The 20,771-nt window shown below is 35.5% G+C and overlaps 2 protein-coding genes across 2 annotated transcripts; one reads left to right on the forward strand and one right to left on the reverse strand.

Moving 5' to 3' along the window:
- Positions 1–1,006: 1,006 nt before the first annotated feature.
- On the reverse strand, positions 1,007–19,501 carry LOC141162615 (microfibril-associated glycoprotein 4-like). Its single transcript, XM_073648888.1, has 7 exons — positions 19,370–19,501; positions 18,808–18,918; positions 18,617–18,689; positions 15,785–15,942; positions 15,365–15,461; positions 15,086–15,280; positions 1,007–1,381 (listed from the first exon to the last, which is right to left on the reverse strand). The coding sequence occupies exons 2-7, from the start codon at positions 18,811–18,813 to the stop codon at positions 1,119–1,121; spliced, it is 792 nt and encodes a 263-aa protein (XP_073504989.1). The 5' UTR covers positions 18,814–18,918; positions 19,370–19,501; the 3' UTR covers positions 1,007–1,118.
- LOC141162724 (uncharacterized) lies at positions 15,963–18,347 on the forward strand. The gene is made up of 2 exons (XM_073649087.1): positions 15,963–15,967; positions 16,593–18,347. The coding sequence occupies exons 1-2, from the start codon at positions 15,963–15,965 to the stop codon at positions 17,611–17,613; spliced, it is 1,026 nt and encodes a 341-aa protein (XP_073505188.1). The 3' UTR covers positions 17,614–18,347.
- Positions 19,502–20,771: the final 1,270 nt, after the last annotated feature.

Below are 20,771 nucleotides of genomic sequence, written 5' to 3' on the forward strand. Positions count from 1 at the left end.
CACCAGAGACGTCCACATCTCGAGGGTTCACCCAATCTAGATTGCGGTCTTCGCTCGTCCATTCTCCATGATCATTTGGACAAATTCAAGAACAATTAATTGTTTCCTTCCTGCTTGAACCTCAGGACTCGTGGTTGGTCGGTCTCGTCTGGTCGTGTATGTAGAGGTGGGTTGTAGTCACAGATCAAGGTTATGGTTTACTGACATCGCCAGAGGTTGGTACAATCTTCATCTCCGTCCACTGTGAGGAAGAGTGGACAATATGATGGCAGGAGTTCACCTACCATTGATGCCATGCTGGTATTAACCCCTTAGACTGGTGCCGTGATGTCACGGGTGTGTCAGAAGTGACAGACAGTCGCTCAGAATTTGGTTGTAGGAGATCTCTATGTTTGGCATTACAGACATCTTCTTAGAGGTTGTCTCTAGGACCCAGCGGCTACCTCCCTCTGGCTAATTAGCTCCCTGGCCTGGGTGTATAAATACCTGGTGTGTTCTAGAGGGAGGTGCCTGCGATATTCATTACTACTTGTGAAGGCTTTAGGAAGAGCAGTACTTCTCCCTCTCTGGAGCTTGAGGATGTGTTCGCATTTGTCTGGAGTCATCTAAAGCTAAGCAGTTTCCCCCTGTTTGTCTACCCTTGTTGTCTATAGTGTTTAGTGGAGATCGACTAGTGCTCATCTCCTTCCATCCCTAGCCTTAACCATACGCCAGGGAAAGACAGTGCGAGGCATGCGTGCGGCGATTGGTGAAGAGACAATATAGGGTGGATTGTTGAGGCAGGGTGACACTAGACCAGACTAGGATGTCTCCACTTCTCCCTTTCCCTAGAGTCTGGGCTCCATTTCCCTCTTCTCTTTGTGTTGCACTAAGTCTTTCCCACACGTTGAGCCATAGACTACCCTATTTGTTGAATACTTTGGAGCCAATCACTAGAATCTATTTTTTTATGGGACATAAAGAAAAACATTCCCATCTAACGAACGGTAAGAAACTAAAGACAAAGTCTAGTTCTATAAATACGTTTATTATTGAAGGTACGTACATTGTGATGGCGCCGGTGATCCGCTACTCTCTGACGGTTTCCCTCACTTAGGTCATGTGACTTTGTGCCGCCATCACTGTTCCTCAGACTTAGTTGGCGCAATCTTCATCTCAGTCCTTTTTAACGAATAATAAGCTCCTTTCCACGTAGCCCACACAACGCCGGTGGCGTACTCCGTGGTGACGCCCTGCTGGTATTTCCCATTCAGATTGGCGCCATGACAGTGGTTGTACCAGAAAGCCCCGTGATACATCACTGCGCAGTTACCCACATAGATGTCTCTATCGCGGTCGTAGGTAGAAAAGTTCATCCGGTTGTGATTCGGTAGAGAATTTCCTGTAAATGAGAAAACTGAACTGAATACATTTCCTGACACAGAGCTTTAGTACCTTTGTTTCTTTTGGACCCTGTATGGCGCTGTTACTATATACCGGTATTGTATGGCAGAAGTATTAAGTCTGGATTGCACAACACTACTTTTTATGTTTAGTTACTGTGTGGTGCTACTATTTATGCCCTGTATTATTTATACACTGTATGGTAGTATTATTTATGCACTGTATGGTAGTATTATTTATACACTGTATGGCAGTATTATTTATGCACTGTATTGCAGTATTATTTATGGCCTGTAATATTTATACACTGTATGGTAGCATTATTTATACACTGTATGGTAGCATTATTTATACACTGTATGGTAGTATTATTTATGCACTGTATGGCAGTATTATTTATACACTGTATGGTAGTATTATTTATGCCCTGTATTGCAGTATTATTTATGCCCTGTATTATTTATACACTGTATGGCAGTATTATTTATACACTGTACGGTAGCATTATTTATGCACTGTATTGCAGTATTATTTATGCCCTGTATTATTTATACACTGTATGGCAGTATTATTTATACACTGTATGGTAGTATTATTTATACACTGTATTGCAGTATTATTTATGCCCTGTATTATTTATACACTGTATGGTAGTATTATTTATGCACTGTATGGTAGTATTATTTATACACTGTATGGTAGTATTATTTATGCACTGTATTGCAGTATTATTTATGGCCTGTAATATTTATACCCTGTATGGTAGTATTATTTATACACTGTATGGTAGTATTATTTATGCACTGTATTGCAGTACTATTTATGCCCTGTATTATTTATACACTGTATGGCAGTATTATTTATACACTGTATGGTAGTATTATTTATGCACTGTATTGCAGTATTATTTATGCCCTGTAATATTTATACACTGTATGGTAGCATTATTTATACACTGTATGGTAGTATTATTTATGCACTGTATTGCAGTATTATTTATGTCCTGTATTATTTATACACTGTATGGCAGTATTATTTATACACTGTATGGTAGTATTATTTATGCACTGTATGGCAGTATTATTTATACACTGTATGGTAGTATTATTTATGCCCTGTATTATTTATACACTGTATGGTAGTATTATTTATGCACTGTATGCCAGTATTATTTATACACTGTATGGTAGTATTATTTATGCCCTGTATTATTTATACACTGTATGATAGTATTATTTATGCACTGTATTGCAGTATTATTTATGCCCTGTATTATTTATACACTGTATGGCAGTATTATTTATACACTGTATGGTAGTATTATTTATGCACTGTACTGCAGTATTATTTATGCCCTGTATTATTTATACACTGTATGGTAGTATTATTTATGCACTGTATGGTAGTATTATTTATACACTGTATGGTAGTATTATTTATGCACTGTATTCCAGTATTATTTATGCCCTGTATTATTTATACACTGTATGGCAGTATTATTTATACACTGTATGGTAGTATTATTTATGCACTGTATTGCAGTATTATTTATGTCCTGCATTATTTATACACTGTATGGCAGTATTATTTATACACTGTATGGTAGTATTATTTATGCACTGTATTGCAGTATTATTTATGCCCTGTATTATTTATACACTGTATGGCAGTATTATTTATACACTGTATGGTAGTATTATTTATGCACTGTATTGCAGTATTATTTATGCCCTGTATTATTTATACACTGTATGGCAGTATTATTTATACACTGTATGGTAGTATTATTTATGCACTGTATTGCAGTATTATTTATGCCCTGTATTATTTATACACTGTATGGTAGTATTATTTACGCACTGTATGGTAGTATTATTTAAACACTGTATGGTAGTATTATTTATGCACTGTATTGCAGTATTATTTATGGCCTGTAATATTTATACACTGTATGGTAGTATTATTTATACACTGTATGGTAGTATTATTTATGTCCTGTATTATTTATACACTGTATGGCAGTATTATTTATACACTGTACGATAGTATTATTTATACACTGTATGGTAGTATTATTTATGTCCTGTATTATTTATACACTGTATGGCAGTATTATTTATACACTGTATGGTAGTATTATTTATACACTGTATTGCAGTATTATTTATGTCCTGTATTATTTATACACTGTATGGCAGTATTATTTATACACTGTATGGTAGTATTATTTATGCACTGTATTGCAGTATTATTTATGCCCTGTATTATTTATACACTGTATGGCAGTATTATTTATACACTGTATGGTACTATTATTTATACACTGTATGGCAGTATTATTTATGTCCTGTATTATTTATACACTGTATGGCAGTATTATTTATACACTGTATGGTAGTATCATTTATGCACTGTATTGCAGTATTATTTATGCCCTGTATTATTTATACACTGTATGGTAGTATTATCTATACACTGTATGGTAGTATTATTTATGCACTGTATTGCAGTATTATTTATGTCCTGTATTATTTATATACTGTATGGCAGTATTATTTATACACTGTATGGTAGTATTATTTATGCACTGTATTGCAGTATTATTTATGTCCTGTATTATTTATACACTGTATGGCAGTATTATTTATACACTGTATGGCAGTATTATTTATGCACTGTATTGCAGTATTATTTATGCCCTGTATTATTTATACACTGTATGGTAGTATTATTTATACGCTGTATGGTAGTATTATTTATGCACTGTATTGCAGTATTATTTATGTCCTGTATTATTTATACACTGTATGGCAGTATTATTTATACACTGTATGGTAGTATTATTTATGCACTGTACTGCAGTATTATTTATGCCCTGTATTATTTATACACTGTATGGCAGTATTATTTATACACTGTATGGTAGTATTATTTATGAACTGTATTGCAGTATTATTTATGCCCTGTATTATTTATACACTGTATGGCAGTATTATTTATACACTGTATGGTAGTATTATTTATGCACTGTATTGCAGTATTATTTATGTCCTGTATTATTTATACACTGTATGGCAGTATTATTTATACACTGTATGGTAATATTATTTATGAACTGTATTGCAGTATTATTTATGCCCTGTATTATTTATACACTGTATGGTAGTATTATTTATACACTGTATGGTAGTATTATTTATGCACTGCATTGCAGTATTATTTATGTCCTGTATTATTTATACATTGTATGGCAGTATTATTTATACACTGTATGGTAGTATTATTTATGCACTGTATTGCAGTATTATTTATGCCCTGTATTATTTATAAACTGTATGGTAGTATTATTTATGCACTGTATTGCAGTATTATTTATGTCCTGTATTATTTATACACTGTATGGCAATATTATTTATACACTGTATGGTAGTATTATTTATGCACTGTATTGCAGTATTATTTATGTCCTGTATTATTTATACACTGTATGGCAGTATTATTTATACACTGTATGGTAGTATTATTTATGAACTGTATTGCAGTATTATTTATGCCCTGTATTATTTATACACTGTATGGTAGTATTATTTATACACTGTATGGTAGTATTATTTATGCACTGTATTGCAGTATTATTTATGTCCTGTATTATTCAAACACTGTATGGCAGTATTATTTATACACTGTATGGTAGTATTATTTATGCACTGTATTGCAGTATTATTTTTGCCCTGTATTATTTATACACTGTATGGTAGTATTATTTATGCACTGTATTGCAGTATTATTTATGTCATGTATTATTTATACACTGTATGGCAGTATTATTTATACACTGTATGGCAGTATTATTTATGTCCTGTATTATTTATACACTGTATGGCAGTATTATTTATACACTGCATGGTATTATTATTTATGCACTGTATTGCAGTATTATTTATGCCCTGTATTATTTATACACTGTATGGCAGTATTATTTATACACTGTATGGTAGTATTATTTATGTCCTGTATTATTTATACACTGTATGGCAGTATTATTTATGCACTGTATGGTAGTATTATTTATGCACTGTATTGCAGTATTATTTATGTCCTGTATTATTTATACACTGTATGGCAGTATTATTTATACACTGTATGGTAGTATTATTTATGCACTGTATTGCAGTATTATTTATGCCCTGTATTATTTATACACTGTATGGTAGTATTATTTATGCACTGTATTGCAGTATTATTTATGTCCTGTATTATTTATACACTGTATGGCAGTATTATTTATACACTGTATGGTAGTATTATTTATGCCCTGTATTATTTATACACTGTATGGCAGTATTATCTATACACTGTATGGTAGTATTATTTATGCACTGTATTGCAGTATTATTTATGTCCTGTATTATTTATACACTGTATGGCAGTATTATTTATACACTGTATGGTAGTATTATTTATGCACTGTATTGCAGCATTATTTATGCCCTGTATTATTTATACACTGTATGGTAGTATTATTTATACACTGTATGGTAGTATTATTTATGCCCTATATTATTTATACTCTGTATGGCAGTATTATCTATACACTGTATGGTAGTATTATTTATGCACTGTATTGCAGTATTATTTATGTCCTGTATTATTTATACACTGTATGGCAGTATTATTTATACACTGTATGGTAGTATTATTTATACACTGTATTGCAGTATTATTTATGTCCTGTATTATTTATACACTGTATGGTAGTATTATTTATACACTGTATTGCAGTATTATTTATGCCCTGTATTATTTATACACTGTATGGTAGTATTACTTATACGCTGTATGGTAGTATTATTTATGCACTGTATTGCAGTATTATTTATGTCCTGTATTATTTATACACTGTATGGCAGTATTATTTATACACTGTATGGTAGTATTATTTATGCACTGTACTGCAGTATTATTTATGCCCTGTATTATTTATACACTGTATGGCAGTATTATTTATACACTGTATGGTAGTATTATTTATGCACTGTATTGCAGTATTATTTATGCCCTGTATTATTTATACACTGTATGGCAGTATTATTTATACACTGTATGGTAGTATTATTTATGCACTGTATTGCAGTATTATTTATGTCCTGTATTATTTATACACTGTATGGCAGTATTATTTATACACTGTATGGTAGTATTATTTATGAACTGTATTGCAGTATTATTTATGCCCTGTATTATTTATACACTGTATGGTAGTATTATTTATACACTGTATGGTAGTATTATTTATGCACTGTATTGCAGTATTATTTATGTCCTGTATTATTCATACACTGTATGGCAGTATTATTTATACACTGTATGGTAGTATTATTTATGCACTGTATTGCAGTATTATTTTTGCCCTGTATTATTTATACACTGTATGGTAGTATTATTTATGCACTGTATTGCAGTATTATTTATGTCATGTATTATTTATACACTGTATGGCAGTATTATTTATACACTGTATGGCAGTATTATTTATGTCCTGTATTATTTATACACTGTATGGCAGTATTATTTATACACTGCATGGTATTATTATTTATGCACTGTATTGCAGTATTATTTATGCCCTGTATTATTTATACACTGTATGGCAGTATTATTTATACACTGTATGGTAGTATTATTTATGTCCTGCATTATTTATACACTGTATGGCAGTATTATTTATGCACTGTATGGTAGTATTATTTATGCACTGTATTGCAGTATTATTTATGTCCTGTATTATTTATACACTGTATGGCAGTATTATTTATACACTGTATGGTAGTATTATTTATGCACTGTATTGCAGTATTATTTATGCCCTGTATTATTTATACACTGTATGGTAGTATTATTTATGCACTGTATTGCAGTATTATTTATGTCCTGTATTATTTATACACTGTATGGCAGTATTATTTATACACTGTATGGTAGTATTATTTATGCCCTGTATTATTTATACACTGTATGGCAGTATTATCTATACACTGTATGGTAGTATTATTTATGCACTGTATTGCAGTATTATTTATGTCCTGTATTATTTATACACTGTATGGCAGTATTATTTATACACTGTATGGTAGTATTATTTATGCACTGTATTGCAGTATTATTTATGCCCTGTATTATTTATACACTGTATGGTAGTATTATTTATACACTGTATGGTAGTATTATTTATGCCCTATATTATTTATACTCTGTATGGCAGTATTATTTATACACTGTATGGTAGTATTATTTATGCACTGTATTGCAGTATTATTTATGTCCTGTAATATTTATACACTGTATGGCAGTATTATTTATACACTGTATGGTAGTATTATTTATACACTGTATTGCAGTATTATTTATGCCCTGTATTATTTATACACTGTATGGTAGTATTATTTATACACTGCATGGTAGTATTATTTATGCACTGCATTGCAGTATTACTTATGCCCTGTATTATTTATACACTATATGGTAGTATTATTTATACACTGTATGGTAGTATTATTTATGCCCTGTATTATTTATACACTGTATGGCAGTATTATCTATACACTGTATGGTAGTATTATTTATGCACTGTATTGCAGTATTATTTATGTCCTGTATTATTTATACACTGTATGGCAGTATTATTTATACACTGTATGGTAGTATTATTTATGCACTGTATTGCAGTATTATTTATGCCCTGTATTATTTATACACTGTATGACAGTATTATTTATACACAGTATGGTAGTATTATTTATGCACTGTATGGCAGTATTATTTATGCACTGTATTGCAGTATTATTTATGTCCTGTATTATTTATACACTGTATAGCAGTATTATTTATACACTGTATGGTAGTATTATTTATGCACTGTATTGCAGTATTATTTATGCCCTGTATTATTTATACACTGTATGGTAGTATTATTTATACACTGTATGGTAGTATTATTTATGCCCTGTATTATTTATACACTGTATGGCAGTATTATCTATACACTGCATGGTAGTATTATTTATGTACTGTATTGCAGTATTATTTATGACCTGTATTATTTATACACTGTATGGCAGTATTATTTATACACTGTATGGTAGTATTATTTATGCACTGTATTATTTATACACTGTATGGCAGTATTATTTATACACTGTATGGTAGTATTATTTAGACACTGTATTGCAGTATTATTTATGCCCTGTATTATTTATACACTGTATGGTAGTATTATTTATACACTGCATGGTAGTATTATTTATGCACTGCATTGCAGTATTATTTATGCCCTGTATTATTTATACACTGTATGGTAGTATCATTTATACACTGTATGGTAGTATTATTTATACACTGCATGGTAGTATTATTTATGCACTGTATTGCAGTATTATTTATGCCCTGTATTATTTATACACTGTATGGCAGTATTATCTATACACTGTATGGTAGTATTATTTATGCACTGTATTGCAGTATTATTTATGTCCAGTATTATTTATACACTGTATGGCAGTATTATTTATACACTGTATGGTAGTATTATTTATGCACTGTATTGCAGTATTATTTATGCCCTGTATTATTTATACACTGTATGGCAGTATTATTTATACACTGTATGGTAGTATTATTTATGCATTGTATGGCAGTATTATTTATGCACTGTATTGCAGTATTATTTATGTCCTGTATTATTTATACACTGTATGGCAGTATTATTTATACACTGTATGGTAGTATTATTTATGCACTGTATTGCAGTATTATTTATGTCCTGTATTATTTATACACTGTATGGCAGTATTATTTATACACTGTATGGTAGTATTATTTATGCACTGTACGGCAGTATTATTTATGTCCTGTATTATTTATACACTGTATGGCAGTATTATTTATACACTGTATGGTAGTATTATTTATGCACTGTATTGCAGTATTAGTTATGCCCTGTATTATTTATACACTGTATGACAGTATTATGTATGCACTGTATGGCAGTATTATTTATGTCCTGTATTATTTATACACTGTATGGCAGTATTATTTATACACTGTATGGTAGTATTATTTATGCACTGTATTGCAGTATTATTTATGTCCTGTATTATTTATACACTGTATGGCAGTATTATTTATACACTGTATGGTAGTATTATTTATGAACTGTATTGCAGTATTATTTATGCCCTGTATTATTTATACACTGTATGGTAGTATTATTTATACACTGTATGGTAGTATTATTTATGCACTGTATTGCAGTATTATTTATGTCCTGTATTATTTATACACTGTATGGCAGTATTATTTATACACTGTATGGTAGTATTATTTATGCACTGTATTGCAGTATTATTTATGCCCTGTATTATTTATACACTGTATGGTAGTATTATTTATGCACTGTATTGCAGTATTATTTATGTCATGTATTATTTATACACTGTATGGCAGTATTATTTATACACTGTATGGCAGTATTATTTATGTCCTGTATTATTTATACACTGTATGGCAGTATTATTTATACACTGCATGGTAGTATTATTTATGCACTGTATTGCAGTATTATTTATGCCCTGTATTATTTATACACTGTATGGCAGTATTATTTATACACTGTATGGTAGTATTATTTATGTCTTGTATTATTTATACACTGTATGGCAGTATTATTTATGCACTGTATGGTAGTATTATTTATGCACTGTATTGCAGTATTATTTATGTCCTGTATTATTTATACACTGTATGGTAGTATTATTTATGCACTGTATTGCAGTATTATTTATGTCCTGTATTATTTATACACTGTATGGTAGTATTATTTATGCCCTGTATTATTTATACACTGTATGGCAGTATTATCTATACACTGTATGGTAGTATTATTTATGCACTGTATTGCAGTATTATTTATGTCCTGTATTATTTATACACTGTATGGTAGTATTATTTATGCACTGTATTGCAGTATTATTTATGTCCTGTATTATTTATACACTGTATGGCAGTATTATTTATACACTGTATGGCAGTATTATTTATGCCCTGTATTATTTATACACTGTATGGCAGTATTATTTATACACTGTATGGTAGTATTATTTATGCACTGTATTGCAGTATTATTTATGCCCTGTATTATTTATACACTGTATGGTAGTATTATTTATGCACTGTATTGCAGTATTATTTATGTCCTGTATTATTTATACACTGTATGGCAGTATTATTTATACACTGTATGGTAGTATTATTTATGCCCTGTATTATTTATACACTGTATGGCAGTATTATCTATACACTGTATGGTAGTATTATTTATGCACTGTATTGCAGTATTATTTATGTCCTGTATTATTTATACACTGTATGGTAGTATTATTTATGCACTGTATTGCAGTATTATTTATGTCCTGTATTATTTATACACTGTATGGCAGTATTATTTATACACTGTATGGCAGTATTATTTATGCCCTGTATTATTTATACACTGTATGGCAGTATTATTTATACACTGTATGGTAGTATTATTTATGCACTGTATTGCAGTATTATTTATGCCCTGTATTATTTATACACTGTATGGTAGTATTATTTATGCACTGTATTGCAGTATTATTTATGTCCTGTATTATTTATACACTGTATGGCAGTATTATTTATACACTGTATGGTAGTATTATTTATGCCCTGTATTATTTATACACTGTATGGCAGTATTATCTATACACTGTATGGTAGTATTATTTATGCACTGTATTGCAGTATTATTTATGTCCTGTATTATTTATACACTGTATGGTAGTATTATTTATGCACTGTATTGCAGTATTATTTATGCCCTGTATTATTTATACACTGTATGGTAGTATTATTTATACACTGTATGGTAGTATTATTTATGCCCTATATTATTTATACACTGTATGGCAGTATTATCTATACACTGTATGGTAGTATTATTTATGCACTGTATTGCAGTATTATTTATGTCCTGTATTATTTATACACTGTATGGCAGTATTATTTATACACTGTATGGTAGTATTATTTATACACTGTATTGCAGTATTATTTATGCCCTGTATTATTTATACACTGTATGGTAGTATTATTTATGTACTCTATTGCAGTATTATTTATGCTCTGTATTATTTATACACTGTATGGCAGTATTATTTATACACTGTATGGTAGTATTATTTATACACTGTATGGTAGTATTATTTATGTACTGTATTGCAGTATTATTTATGCCCTGTATTATTTATACACTGTATGGCAGTATTATTTATACACTGTATGGTAGTATTATTTATGCACTGTATGGCAGTATTATTTATGCACTGTATTGCAGTATTATTTATGTCCTGTATTATTTATACACTGTATGGCAGTATTATTTATACACTGTATGGTAGTATTATTTATACACTGTATTGCAGTATTATTTATGCCCTGTATTATTTATACACTGTATGGTAGTATTATTTATGTACTCTATTGCAGTATTATTTATGCTCTGTATTATTTATACACTGTATGGCAGTATTATTTATACACTGTATGGTAGTATTATTTATACACTGTATGGTAGTATTATTTATGTACTGTATTGCAGTATTATTTATGCCCTGTATTATTTATACACTGTATGGCAGTATTATTTATACACTGTATGGTAGTATTATTTATGCACTGTATGGCAGTATTATTTATGCACTGTATTGCAGTATTATTTATGTCCTGTATTATTTATACACTGTATGGCAGTATTATTTATACACTGTATGGTAGTATTATTTATGCACTGTATTGCAGTATTATTTATGCCCTGTATTATTTATACACTGTATGGTAGTATTATTTGTACACTGTATGGTAGTATTATTTATGCCCTGTATTATTTAAACACTGTATGGCAGTATTATTTATACACTGTATGGTAGTATTATTTATGCACTGTATTGCAGTATTATTTATGTCCTGTATTATTTATACACTGTATGGCAGTATTATTTATACACTGTATGGTAGTATTATTTATACACTGTATTGCAGTATTATTTATGCCCTGTATTATTTATACACTGTATGGTAGTATTATTTATACACTGCATGGTAGTATTATTTATGCACTGCATTGCAGTATTATTTATGCCCTGTATTATTTATACACTGTATGGTAGTATTATTTATGCCCTGTATTATTTATACACTGTATGGCAGTATTATCTATACACTGTATGGTAGTATTATTTATGCACTGTATTGCAGTATTATTTATGTCCTGTATTATTTATACACTGTATGGCAGTATTATTTATACACTGTATGGTAGTATTATTTATGCACTGTATTGCAGTATTATTTATGCCCTGTATTATTTATACACTGTATGGCAGTATTATTTATACACTGTATGGTAGTATTATTTATGCACTGTATGGCAGTATTATTTATGCACTGTATTGCAGTATTATTTATGTCCTGTATTATTTATACACTGTATGGCAGTATTATTTATACACTGTATGGTAGTATTATTTATGCACTGTATTGCAGTATTATTTATGCCCTGTATTATTTATACACTGTATGGCAGTATTATTTATACACTGTATGGTATTATTTATGCACTGTATGGCAGTATTATTTATGCACTGTATTGCAGTAATATTTATTTCCTGTATTATTTATACACTGTATGGCAGTATTATTTATACACTGTATGGTAGTATTATTTATGCACTGTATTGCAGTATTATTTATGCCCTGTATTATTTATACACTGTATGGTAGTATTATTTATACACTGTATGGTAGTATTATTTATGCACTGTATTGCAGCATTAGTTATGCCCTGTATTATTTATACACTGTATGACAGTATTATGTATGCACTGTATGGCAGTATTATTTATGTCCTGTATTATTTATACACTGTATGGCAGTATTATCTATACACAGTATGGTAGTATTATTTATGCACTGTATTGCAGTATTATTTATGTCCTGTATTATTTATACACTGTATGGTAGTATTATTTATGCACTGTATTGCAGTATTATTTATGTCCTGTATTATTTATACACTGTATGGCAGTATTATTTATGCACTGTACTGCAGTATTATTTATGTCCTGCATTATTTATACACTATATGGCAGTATTATTTATGCACTGTATGGCAGTATTATTTATGCACTGTATTGCAGTATTATTTATGTCCTGCATTATTTATACACTGTATGGCAGTATTATTTATACACTGTATTGCAGTATTATTTATGCCCTGTATTATTTATACACTGTATGGTAGTATTATTTATGTCCTGCATTATTTATACACTGTATGGCAGTATTATTTAGACACTGTATGATAGTATTATTTATGCACTGTATGGCAGTATTATTTATGCCCTGTATTATTTATACACTGTATGGCAGTATTATTTATACACTGTATGGCAGTATTATTTATGCACTGTATTGCAGTATTATTTATGTCCTGCATTATTTATACACTGTATGGCAGTATTATTTATACACTGTATGATAGTATTATTTATGCACTGTATGGCAGTATTATTTATGTCCTGTATTATTTATACACTGTATGGCAGTATTATCTATACACTGTATGGCAGTATTATTTATGTCCTGTATTATTTATACACTGTATGGCAGTATTATTTATACACTGTATGGTAGTATTATTTATGCACTGTATTGCAGTATTATTTATGCCCTGTATTATTTATACACTGTATGGTAGTATTATTTATACACTGTATGGTAGTATTATTTATGCCCTGTATTATTTATACACTGTATGGCAGTATTATTTATGCACTGTATGGCAGTATTATTTATGCCCTGTATTATTTATACACTGTATGGCAGTATTATTTATGCACTGTATGGTAGTATTATTTATGCCCTGTATTATTTATACACTTTATGCCAGTATTATTTCTGCACTGTATAGTAGTATTATTTATGCCCTGTATTATTTATACACTGTATGGTAGTATTATTTATACACTGTATGGCAGTATTATTTATGCCCTGTATTATTTATACACTGTATGGCAGTATTATTTCTGCACTGTATGGCAGTATTATTTATGCACTGTATTATTTATACACTGTATGGCAGTATTATTTATACACTGTATGGCAGTATTATTTATGCACTATATGGTAGTATTATTCATACCCTGTATTATTTATACACTGTATGGTAGTATTATTCATACCCTGTATTATTTATACACTTTATGGTAGTATTATTTATACACTGTATGGCAGTATTATTTATGCCCTGTATTATTTATACACTGTATGGCAGTATTATTTATGCCCTGTATTATTTATACACTGTATGGCAGTATTATTTATGCACTATATGGTAGTATTATTCATACCCTGTATTATTTATACAGTTTATGCCAGTATTATTTCTGCACTGTATGGCAGTATTATTTCTGCACTATATGGTAGTATTATTCATACCCTGTATTATTTATACAGTTTATGCCAGTATTATTTCTGCACTGTATGGCAGTATTATTTATGCACTGTATTGCAGTATTATTTATGCACTATATGACACTATTTCATGAGCCCCTATGCCACCTACCAGCACGTTTTGCAGGATTTCCCTCCTTAAACCCATCAATATCCAGCTTGTACCCGTCCTCATCAGGGTTGACGGCCAGAGGTGAGAGGGAGAAGGAGTCATAGGTCACATGTCGTGTGTCGTTCTCAAAGTCCTCCATGTCGATGCGCAGACGATACTTCTTCTTCTGGGTCAGGAGGAAAATGTTCTGTAAACCTGAATAGATGAATGACCAATATTCAGCGTTGTGTCCCCCCCAATGTGAAGCCAGTGACCCCAAAGTGAGGAAGGAGCAGTTACCCAGCCAGTATTCGCCAGAGGCTCGGCCAAAGCCGGACTTATAGTCTTCCCAATCCCGGTAGAAATCCACACCACCATCAAACCTCTTCTGAAAGACCTGCAAGGAGATGAACGGTTCAGCTCCAGCTACAATGCGCCAGCAGGGGGCAGCAATGTGATGAGAGATGGGGGAGACCTCATCTATCTAGAGAGACTCAGACATTGGTAGGACGGGCGTCAGATGACAGCATAGGAGCAGGTGCTCACCATCCAAGGTCCTCCAGCACTACTACATGCATCAAATGAGAGTATAGGAGCTCACATTGATCTGAGGCTAATATCCTCCATAATCTGAGACTCTCATTCCCATTTCTAAGACTTCTCTCGTGCTGCACCAGCTCTCTAAAATGCGGTACCAAAAAAGTCACTGCCGCTACTCACCGTCCAGGGTCCTCCAACACTTTTCATGTCACAATACACAGCTACAGGGGAAGAGCCCACATTGCCGGGGTATATGAGATACACCCCGTCCAAGGTCAGACCCTGGGCAAACACATCCGAGCAGTCAAGGGGGTGGCAGGTATCTCTGCACATATTGACTAGGAGGAGAGGATACAAGATGAGGTCAGATGACAATGTCATTACGCTACAGAAATGTCCCTTAAAGGATAAAGCCAAGGAGATAAACCTAGATGAAGAATTTTGGAGATTTGATTATTATTGATATTCTGAAATTCTTTTCTGGCTCAGAGGACACAGCACCAGACATTGACCAATTTTCCACCACAATGATAAACATTTAGCATCCTGGATGGTCTTCTCAATGCTTTTTTGGAACACGATACTCTGAATGTCTGTGTTCACCTTCCTACAGTTCCCTATGTCTCGTCTCATATGGGGCCTTCAAAGTCCCTGTGCTTGACCACAATCCAACTATTACGGGCCATGAAATGTGGCTCTTGTTCGTTGAGTCATCGCAGGTCTTGTTCTGCTGGTCCACAGAGACAGATACTACTGAAAGTGAGCAGCCATGGAAGAGGGTTAAAAATGACTTTCTGGATAACCTTCTCACAAGAAAGACTGGCCTATTGATTTGTGAGCTTTCACGTTCCACACCTGGACTTGTGCTAACTGTGTAAAAGTGGTGGTGGACTGTACTGTCACGTTCCAAACACTGAAGCCACCAATCGCATGAAGAGTGCCTTATCCTCTGGCGTGCAGGAGACGATGGACGTGGAGCTGCGTGAAGGGAAGGTAACGGATCCCGGGTGCACTGCGGAACTGTGGGCGAGGAGGGTGAGAAGCCTAGTGAGGGTGAGAATGGTGAGAAGTCTAGTGAGGGTGAGAAGGGTGAAGAGTCTAGTGAGGGTGAGAAGGGTGAAGAGTCTAGTGAGGGTGAGGAGGGTGAGAAGCCTAGTGAGGGTGAGAATGGTGAGAAGTCTAGTGAGGGTGAGAATGGAGAAGAGTCTAGTGAGGGTGAGGAGAGTGAGGAGTCTAGTGAGGGTGAGAATGGTGAGAAGTCTAGTGAGGGTGAGAAGCGTGAGAAGCCTAGTGAGGGTGAGAATGGTGAGAAGTCTAGTGAGGGTGAGAAGGGTGAAGAGTCTAGTGAGGGTGAGAAAGGTGAGAAGTCTAGTGAGGGTGAGGAGAGTGAGGAGTCTAGTGAGGGTGAGAAGGCTGAGAAGCCTAGTGAGGGTGAGAATGGTGAGAAGTCTAGTGAGGGTGAGAAGGGTGAAGAGTCTAGTGAGGGTGAGAAGGGTGAGAAGTCTAGTGAGGGTGAGAATGGAGAAGAGTCTAGTGAGGGTGAGGAGAGTGAGGAGTCTAGTGAGGGTGAGAAGGGTGAGAAGTCTAGTGAGGGTGAGAAGCGTGAGAAGCCTAGTGAGGGTGAGAAGGGTGAAGAGTCTAGTGAGGGTGAGAATGGTGAGAAGTCTAGTGAGGGTGAGAAGGGTGAAGAGTCTAGTGAGGGTGAGAAGGGTGAGAAGTCTAGTGAGGGTGAGAATGGTGAAGAGTCTAGTGAGGGCGAGGAGCTTATGGAGAGTGAAGAGCCTACTGAGGATGAGGAGGGTAAGGAGCCTAGTGAGGGTGAAAATGGTGAAGAGTCTAGTGAGGGTGAGAAGCGTGAGAAGTCTAGTGAGGGCGAGGAGCTTATGGAGAGTGAAGAGAATACTGAGGATGAGGAGGGTAAGGAGCCTAGTGAGGTGAGGAGCCTAGTGAGGGTGAGGGGGCTGAAGAGTTCAAGGAGGGTAAAGAGCCTAGTGAAGTCCAAAGGGTGAGGAGCCTAGTGTTGGTAAGGCGCCTAATGCGGATGAGAAGGGTGATAAGCCTAGTGATAGTGAGGATGAGCAGGCTGAGGAGCCAAGAGAGCATAAGGAGCCTAGTAAGGAAGCCACTTGACGTAAAGATAGACTGTTTAAACCTAGATGAAGAGCCGCCATGTTGTATCACCTGCGAGGGCTGTATGTATGTGGACAGTGAGGAATTGCCACCAAAATCATGGGATACGTGGACAGTGAGGAATTTGCTTCTTACATCATGAGGTCTTTTGAGTGCGCGTGAGTGCAAAGGCCTACTGAAGGCCGGGAGCGTGAGAGAGCGAGATTCTCATTTTCAGCACCGGGCTGAGACGTCGGGGGGGATTGGACAGTTACAAGTGTGAGTCTTGTTGTGGTGAAATGGTCAGAAGATGATGAGTGTGAAATTAGTGTCTGCGAAGAGTCTGTAAATGTAGCGTCTAAGCAACCGGCTCATGTGATCACATTTTCTACTTGTAAGAGACTGTGGGGAATCTCCAGGTCCATCCTGTAAATTATACTGAGGTTACGGCTTACCACACAAGTTTGGCGTACCTCTTACATCTATCTCCGGCCACATATCAAACATGATGTCCTATATCGTGTCCTATGAGTAGGGTACTCCAGAGTCTGTGCTACCAGTGAAATGACCTGAAATGTTCAGAGCCCGACTACGCCTTGATTATAAATGGAGGTGTGTAGAGCCCCTCTGTAAAGCCGGACCTGAGCACCTGTCCAGGTACAATCATCTCACCCTCTAAGATATTGTTCTACTGGCCATTGGGTCATGATTGAGCCCACAACATCCCAGGAACCATAGAAGTGACCTAAAATCCATGTGAGGCACAATCCCGGAGGTCGCAACCAATTTTTTTGAGTAGATTTCTGTGCAATCTCACTAAACCCATTGATTTAGAATTGGATGAAGATGATGTGATCACATCAGTGGACCATCACCAGGGCAGAGAAGTGACGCTGTACTCACGGTTAGCCTGGTTCAGAGGCGCAGAATGAGCGCAGTGCAGCAGAAGGAGGAGGAGGACGATCAGCAGCGACTTTTGATGGGGGAAAGTAATAGAATACAATCAGATATGTGAGAATCGCCAACGATAGAACTTAGAACCTTCCAGCAGGTGACATTGTATCACCGGCTCCCCTCCCCCGCTCTGCTCTTACCTTCATGGTGGCGACTACCTGCAGACTGTGGACAGAGCTCAGACCTCTGCTTTATGAAGGACGAGGTCACGCGTCAGTGTCAGGTCCAATATTAACCTCAACCTGGACTTCCTGGAACCGGTGGGTTCATTGGCAGAGGATAAATAAGTGCACAGAGTTATCGGAAGTAAGAGAACAAGACACAATGTTCGTTTCTTATTAACTGTTAAGTTTCCCCACAATGGAATACACATTTGATTTACCAACTTGTCGACAGTCCACCTTGGCTCACCGCCCCCACCCCATGAACCCACCATAAAAATCTGGGAATTTCCCAAAATTTGTTTCAGGCAAATTCGATTTGGTTCTGAATTAAATTGCTCTGAATCAAAGATGCCTCAATCGTTGTAAAAAATTATTTATTATGCTTCGAGCCCTCAAGCTCAATTAAAAAATATTGAAATAAAAAAATGATCGTCGTCACCTGTCCTAGGCCCCCCCACCTGTTCTGTGCCCGACACCTCCGCAGCACCACAGCCCTCCGTACTAGTTTTCGGCTTTTCGGGTGTCCGACGTGACATACCTTTGCTTCCCATGTGACCACTTGATGTCGATCACTGAAGAAGCCCCGGGAGCTGTGTAATACCAGGTGACTATAATTTATTTAATTATTTTAACTCCTTCTTGACCCTTAAAAAGAAAAGCAAAAATTTATTGGACTCAGTCGGGTTAGAGAAGGGAGCAGAAAGGGAAAGGCCTCAGAGAGAACACCCACTGTGCTCCAAACCTGCAGCTCCACAAGCAAAAGGTCAGAATATCAGTGACATGGTCACAGGGGTGTCAAACTCTTTTACACCGAGTCCAACATGGAAGCATCCCTATGCTAAGTACTGGCTGCATCTGCTCTGATTTAAAGATGGCGCCCGCTCCTTGTGTTGGTGACGCGCCCCCTGGGCCGTGGGGTGCTCGGTAGCCGGGCTGGTCGATGCTGGGGGATGTCACAGTGGCAGTGACCCAGTCCGTGACCCAGGGCGGTCAATAAAAGGGGAAAAGTGAAAAGGGGAATAGTTTTTATAGATAATGTTCATGACGCCTCCTGTGGTGCTATATGGAGCCGCCGCCATCCTGTGTTTACCAAGGCAGGGGTTCAGCAAACTCCCAGGTGTTTCTAGAACACGTAACGGGACCCCATGCTGTGTGCCTTCCTCGGTCATCTTCCTGCTCTGGCTCTCACCCTCCTGCCCTGCGCCTCGCAACCAGTGTCCCAAGCCGGTAACCTTGGATTTTGGCTGGCAACCTGAAGTCCCCTGAATCCTCTGTGGCTACCTTTTTAGCGATGTAGTTGCGGTTGTGAGCAGCTGCACCCTGAAAGTACAGAAGCCTCCAGTTTCTAGCTGAGCCTTGTAGTTCTTCACTAGTTAGGGGCCGGTCCCCTTTGCGGCCTGATCCCTCCACGTTCCTGCACATTCGGGCGCACGGGTGGCTTCCGCACTCGCCGTGCCCCTGGGATCCCCTCACTCCTGGAGCCTTCCTCTGCTCCCTTCCTCTTCAGCCAGTCCTCCTGGGCCTCTCTGTCTAGGCCCTCTTCTCTGAGCAGAGCTTCTACAGAGCTCCTGCTCCCACACTCTCTCCTCAGGCTGTCTCCTCAGACTGAACTCTCTCTCCCAAGATGGCTCCCCGTTTTTCCTACTGAAGTGCTCCCCTGTCCTGCTTCCTCCACCCACACCCACTACATGGTTCCCCCTCACTCGATTCCCCCCACTTCCAACCAGGGACAGGGCTCAGCATAAGGCCATTCATCTTGCCCCTCCTGCTGGTCTGGAAGGGTGTAGTGTTGGATGCAGGTGTTAGGGTCCCTGGCAGCACTCCATCCTTACCTGAGAGTGAGATACCACACCTCTGGGTGAGATGCAGTACCTCTGTGGCGACTGAACCCTCAGGGGCGCCTCACTGCCGCCACCCCCTCTGCTAATCGCTGCCAGTGA

The sequence above is a fragment of the Phyllobates terribilis genome, unplaced genomic scaffold (genome assembly GCF_046119375.1).
Source record: "Phyllobates terribilis strain yellow unplaced genomic scaffold, ASM4611937v1 Scaffold_9__5_contigs__length_417890890, whole genome shotgun sequence".
In the NCBI taxonomy this organism is placed as follows: Eukaryota; Metazoa; Chordata; class Amphibia; order Anura; family Dendrobatidae; genus Phyllobates; species Phyllobates terribilis.

What these genes read in the sequence shown, in the direction of transcription:
- LOC141162615 (XM_073648888.1), bottom strand. An exon ending in GCCTCTGAACCAGGCTAACC is followed by an intron (nt 15,943 to 18,616) that starts GTGAGTACAGCG and finishes CTCTCCTCCTAG; the next exon opens with TCAATATGTGCAGAGATACC. An exon ending in CTCTGGCGAATACTGGCTGG is followed by an intron (nt 15,281 to 15,364) that starts GTAACTGCTCCT and finishes TCATCTATTCAG; the next exon opens with GTTTACAGAACATTTTCCTC.